Source organism: Colobus angolensis, unplaced genomic scaffold, assembly GCF_000951035.1.
Source record: "Colobus angolensis palliatus isolate OR3802 unplaced genomic scaffold, Cang.pa_1.0 Scaffold25, whole genome shotgun sequence".
NCBI classification, from domain to species: Eukaryota; Metazoa; Chordata; class Mammalia; order Primates; family Cercopithecidae; genus Colobus; species Colobus angolensis.
In genome coordinates this window covers 5,059,203-5,064,326 of record NW_012115710.1, presented here as the reverse complement: position 1 = coordinate 5,064,326, position 5,124 = coordinate 5,059,203, and the positions used below count along the sequence as shown (strand labels likewise).

Sequence of the window (5,124 nt, the reverse complement as noted above, 5' to 3'; positions counted from 1 at the left end):
GTTAGCCAGGATGGTCTCCATCTCCTGACCTTGTGATCCGCCCGCCTCGGCCTCCCAAAGTGCTGGGATTACAGGCGTGAGCCACCGCGCCCGGCAAGGGCTGCATTTTTCTAGCCACTGCCATGATTCTAAGACTTGCTGTCTCACTTCTGCCTCTGCCACATTTCTCCAGTTGGCTGCTTTCCTCCCTGAGACTGTGGCCTTGGTTCTGGGCCTGCTGCCACAGCAGCGAAGAAGCCCCACTCCTCGCCGACCTGGCTTTTTCCTGCCCGGAACCTCACTCTGAGGTCCCTCCCCCTCCCAGCTGTTGTCTGCCCTTTTGCTGGGGGGGATATTCTTAGGCCCCCAGCACGTGGGAAGCAGCTGCCCTCAGGAAGGGACTGGGCTGTTCTGGGTTCCCTTAGGGACACAGTCGGGCCTGAATGGATTCCAGACCCCACCCCAAACCAGAGGCTGTGAATGAGTGAAGGAATCACAGTGCCTCTCCGTCCCCGGCCCGGACCTGTCTGTCCCTCAGCCCTGCTGCCCGATGGCTTTCTCCTTGGACAACAGTGTGTCTCTTTCCGTCTTCATCCTGGGGCCCTGGAACTCCCCCTCCTCTGCCCATCTCAGACTCTGTCCTGTGGATCTGTCCACTGACCTCTCCTCTCTTCCCCGATATTCCATGCTTCTCTCTCCTTCTAGGACTGACTTTCTGAAACATCTGGCAGCCTCTCTTCTGTCCCTAGTCTGTCTATTACTCTTGCCCATGGCTCCATCCACCCTTCTCCCTTTGTCTGCCTGCCCCCCTCACTCTCCAAGCTTGGCTGTTAGTAACAATAATGATGACGATCATAATAACAATGACAATCACTGCCCCCACACTGCTAACTTCATGCCAAGAACTCGACTAACCACTTTATCCTTATTAACTGCTTCCTCCTCCTGGCACCTCTAGAAGGTAGATGCTATTAGCATGTCCCTTAGCCAAGGACACACAGGGGCAAGTGGAGGGGTGAACTTGAACTTCAGGCTCCAGAATCCTGTTCCTGCCTGAACCCAGGCCCACTTCTCCCCAGCTCTGCCTGGCTGACTGGCTTTCTTTTATGATAAAGACAGAGTCTAGCTCCATCGCCCAGGCTGGAGTGCAGTGGCCCAATCGCAGTTCACTGCAACCTCCGCCTCCCGGGTTCAAGTGATTCTCCTGCCTCAGCCTCTCGAGTAGCTGGGATTACAGGCGCCCACACCACGCCTGGCTAATTTTTGTATTTTTAGTAGAGACGGGGTTTCGCCTTGTCGACCAGGCTGTCTTTCGATCTTGCTCTCTTTCTCTCTGTGCGTGAGGACCTTGGCCTCTTGGATCTCCGTCTCAGTCTGCCTCATGCTTGCCATCTGTCTGTCCATTTGCCCATGTCTGGGATCCACCCGCCCACTTCCAGGCCCTGCATCTGTCTGGGTGTCCTATCACACCTCCTGCCTGTGTCCAAGCCTGCCTCGCTCTCTGGCTAGGGCTGTCCACCCTGCCCCCTCTCTGTCTGTGGCTCCCACCCGGATGGCAGGCTGTCCACCCCCTTCTGCCCTGGGCTGGGCCATGTCCCACCTTGCAACCCTTGCTGTTCATGGAATCCAGTGTCTTCTTCAGGGCCGGGGTGGGGGCCTCCAGCAGTTCCACCTGGGTCCTCACGCCCTGCTCCGTGTACGGCCCCACCAGGTAGTAGTTGTCGCCCCATTCGTCCCCCGTCACCTTCGCCTTCGTCTGCAGCACCGTGTAGATGCCACCCACTGCGGGCCCAAGCGTGTGAGGGCAGGCCCCGGCCGAGGTCCATGGTTCTGGGGCCTGGGGTGGGGTGGGCCGGGGATATAGGGGGCACTCAGGCCCCAGACGGCTAGCTCAGGGGGAAGAGGGGACTGGGAGCCCGTAGTTTGGAGCAGGGGTTGGAGGCTTGGATGAAGGGAACAGGGGGGCTGGGGGGCAGTCCTCCTGGGTCTAAGGGAGAAGGGGGCTGGGGTCAGGACTCTGAGGGAGGAAGGGGCTCAGGCTAGACTTCTGGGTGTGAGAGAGAAGGAGCTGGGGGCTGGGACCCCTGGGTTAGAGGGAATTAGGTACTGGGGCTCTAAGGATGGCAGACCTGAGGACTACCTGGACCCAGGTTCTCGAGTTCCCAGCTCACAGGAGCTGGGTTTAAATCACAGCCAGGCTCCAAAACCCCATGAAGGAGACCTCCTCATGGCCAATTCAGCGTCTCACCATTGCCCAAGAGAAGCCTGCATGGTCGTTCCCTGCCCCCAGGGACCCTGCTGATCTGCCTCCCAATTTCCTCTCCCTGACTAGGGACACGAACATGCAGGGCCCTGCCTCTCCCATGACCCCATCCCAGACCCAGGAGCCTCAGCCCCCAGCCTCCTCCCCTCCTGGAGCCCAGGCCCTGGCGATATCCGGCTGTGTGTTCATCGGCCCCCTGTCCTCCTGGGAGACACAGTCCCTTTCCCCTCCAAGACCCAGCAAAACAACCCCCCAGACCCTGCTCTTTGAGGTGTGAGATTGGCTTGTTCCTGTGGATTTCAGCCCCAGCCTCCTCCAAGGCCAGAACCTCAGCTTTTTGAAGCCCAAGACACAGAAAAGCGGGCTCCTGGCCCCTCCCATCCTAGGGCCCAGCCCCTGACTAACTCAGGACTTCCCAGCCTTCCCCTATTCCAGCATGCACGTGTCCCAGGCCACGGGCTCCTCTACTCCTAGGAACTAATAGCTCAGGCCCTCAGCTCCTTGAAAGCCCAGGCATTCAGGCCCGCAAACTTCTCCCACCGTAGGATCTAAGGATTAGAGTCTCCAGCCCGTCCCATCTTTATTCTTAAGCAGCCAGGTCCTCAGGTCCTCCCATCGCCGCTCAGGCCTCCTATCTCCCAGTCAGCTCTCTCTCAAATCTGGAGTTTTATCCCCTAGACTATGCTGTTAGGGTCACAGGTCTGAAACCCCGGCAGCTTCCCAGGTTTGCACGCAGAAATCCCATCCCTCCATCCCCTTCCCTGTTCAGGACCCAGGTATCTAGTCTCTCGGAAGCCTCCCTCCAGGACCTAGGAGTCTCATTTTAGCGCCCTCTTCCCTAAGACCCAGAACCCTGGCTTCCAGCCTCCTTTCATCGCAAGTCAAACTAAGCATCCCTCTCCCACCCACCTCCGGCCTCCCAGCCCCTCAAGGACACAGGAGTCACAGCCTCCTTGCCCTGGTCCCAAGGGTTCCCCTAGTAGCCCCGTCCTCCTACAACTCAGAGTTCCGGGCCCCCATCCACTACTGGCGTGCTCACCCTTGTTGGCCACCTCCCAGGCCACTTCGAAGAGCACTGTGTTCTCCAGGTCGAATTCATCCTCCCAGTCCTCCAGTCCTGGCAGTGAGGACATGGACAAAGTGCGGTTTAAAGGCATGGCTGGCGCAGGAAGGGGGCTCCGGGGACCTCAAGGTAGGCACCCCGGAGGTGTCCAGGGAATGCACCAGGTAGGGTGCGGGGCCGAGTAGCTGGCGCCGACGGGAAGCTTGCAAGACGCTCAGCTTCCTATTGCAAGACCGCACCCCCGCCCCGAAGCCTTCGGACCTAAGCAGAAGGCGGCCGCAGCGTCACTGAGCCCAGGGGCACCCCTGCAGTGAAACCTCGCAGCCGTCAGGAGGCGGTGGCCGCCCCCGCAGCCAGCGCCATTGGCTCACGCCCGGGGGCGGGGATTTCCGCGTGTCCTCATTGGTGGAACGGGTTGGAGTCGCTGTGTCCCGGCCCCGCCTCGGCCGTGAGAGCTCCAGGGGCGGAGCTTGCCGCTGCGCTCTACGGAAACGATTGGCCTTCAGCTCTGTCAATCTGAAGCTGGAGGCCTCAAAGTTGGGGGGAGGAGGAGGGTGGGATAAAGAGGAAAGGAGCGTGGAGGACGTGTGGTTACTCAAAGAACAGCTGAGAATTTTGCAATCAGCCTGAGCGGGGCGGTGGTGGGGCTGAGCAAAAGGAGGAGGAGCCAGGAGGCACTGGGAATGGACCCAGGAGTTCCGGACACCCGTCTTCCAGCGCAGCCTCTGTGGGAGGGCGGGACCTAAAGTCCCGTCACGCCCCCACAGGATTTACATATTTATGAGGAACCATCGAGATCTTCGGAGAACCAGCTAGCCTAGAGGAGGTAGAACGTCTCGCTCCTCGCGCGTTTCCGTTTCCGCTAGGACACTGGCGGTTGGTAAGCATCATGGCAACCGTGGTAAGTGTGGGTGAATGGAGGGTGAGGAGCGAGCTCGCAGTCTCGACTTTGAGAGAGGAGGATGCTGGAGGCCCTCACTCCTGGGTCTGAGGGAGGAGGGATATGGGGGTCCAGACTCCTGAGTCTGAAGGAGGAGGAAGCTCAGCCTCCCACATCTGGGGGAGAAGGGGACATGGGGGCTGGACTTTCTGGATCTGAGGGAAGGAGGGAGCTGCGTACCAGGGCTCCTGGGTCTGAGGGAGTGAAATAAAGAAGGGGCTGGGATCCCGGAATCTCAGGTCTGCCCCATCATGCTATAGGAACTCCAACTTTCAAAATCCTCTTGGCGCAACGGCGGGTTCCGCAGTCCTTGGCGCCAGTGTGATGAGGAATATTGTAGGACCTTGCGCTTCGAGCCATTTGGGAGCCTCGGATTGTTAGTGGTGCTAATGGCACTTGAGTTCCAAACTGGAAGCACAGGCGGGTACCTGTTCTGTGTGTCTGAGAGCGCGAGGGCGCCTAGTGAGCCGTTAGTGGGAAGAAATTGTCGAGGAACAAGAGAGTCTTCGTGGAGAGGACTAAAAGATTAGGGACCCAGAAATCGGGATCTTGTCATGCGACCGTTTTGGCCATTTTCATATTTCCAGTATTTCACACGGGCTATGTCTCGGTGTAAATGCTCAATAAATTATCACTTGAATATTTGAATGAATGAATGCACGTGAATGAAGTAGAGGCCAGGAAACGGCCTGGCACCTGCTTAAGAAATACCTGAATAAAGAAGTGATTTTGGCCGGGCGCGGTGGCTCAAGCCTGTAATCCCAGCACTTTGGGGGGCCGAGGTGGGCTGACTAGGTCAGGAGATCGAGACCATCCTGGCTAACACGGTGAAACCCTGTCTCTGCTAAAAATACAAAAAATTAGCCAGGCATGGTGGTG

General features: G+C 58.4%; 2 protein-coding genes across 3 annotated transcripts in view; one reads left to right on the top strand and one right to left on the bottom strand.

Annotated features, from left to right (window-relative positions):
* The window catches only part of GYS1 (glycogen synthase 1 (muscle)), a 28,927-nt gene extending 25,326 nt beyond the window's left edge, over window positions 1–3,601 (bottom strand). The window contains exons 1-2 of the mRNA XM_011946531.1: window positions 3,282–3,601; window positions 1,580–1,761 (exon numbers count right to left, since the gene is read on the bottom strand). Coding sequence (XP_011801921.1) covers window positions 1,580–1,761; window positions 3,282–3,399 — 300 coding nt within the window. The 5' untranslated portion in view covers window positions 3,400–3,601. The remainder of the gene's footprint in view (window positions 1–1,579; window positions 1,762–3,281) is intronic.
* A 506-nt stretch (window positions 3,602–4,107) lies between these two features.
* The window catches only part of RUVBL2 (RuvB-like AAA ATPase 2), a 20,174-nt gene continuing 19,157 nt past the window's right edge, over window positions 4,108–5,124 (top strand). The window contains exon 1 of one of the 2 annotated variants that reach the window (XM_011946420.1): window positions 4,108–4,206. In XM_011946420.1, the coding sequence (XP_011801810.1) occupies window positions 4,195–4,206 (12 nt within the window). In that variant the 5' untranslated portion in view covers window positions 4,108–4,194. The remainder of the gene's footprint in view (window positions 4,207–5,124) is intronic. The other variant, XM_011946421.1, reaches the window with a different exon arrangement.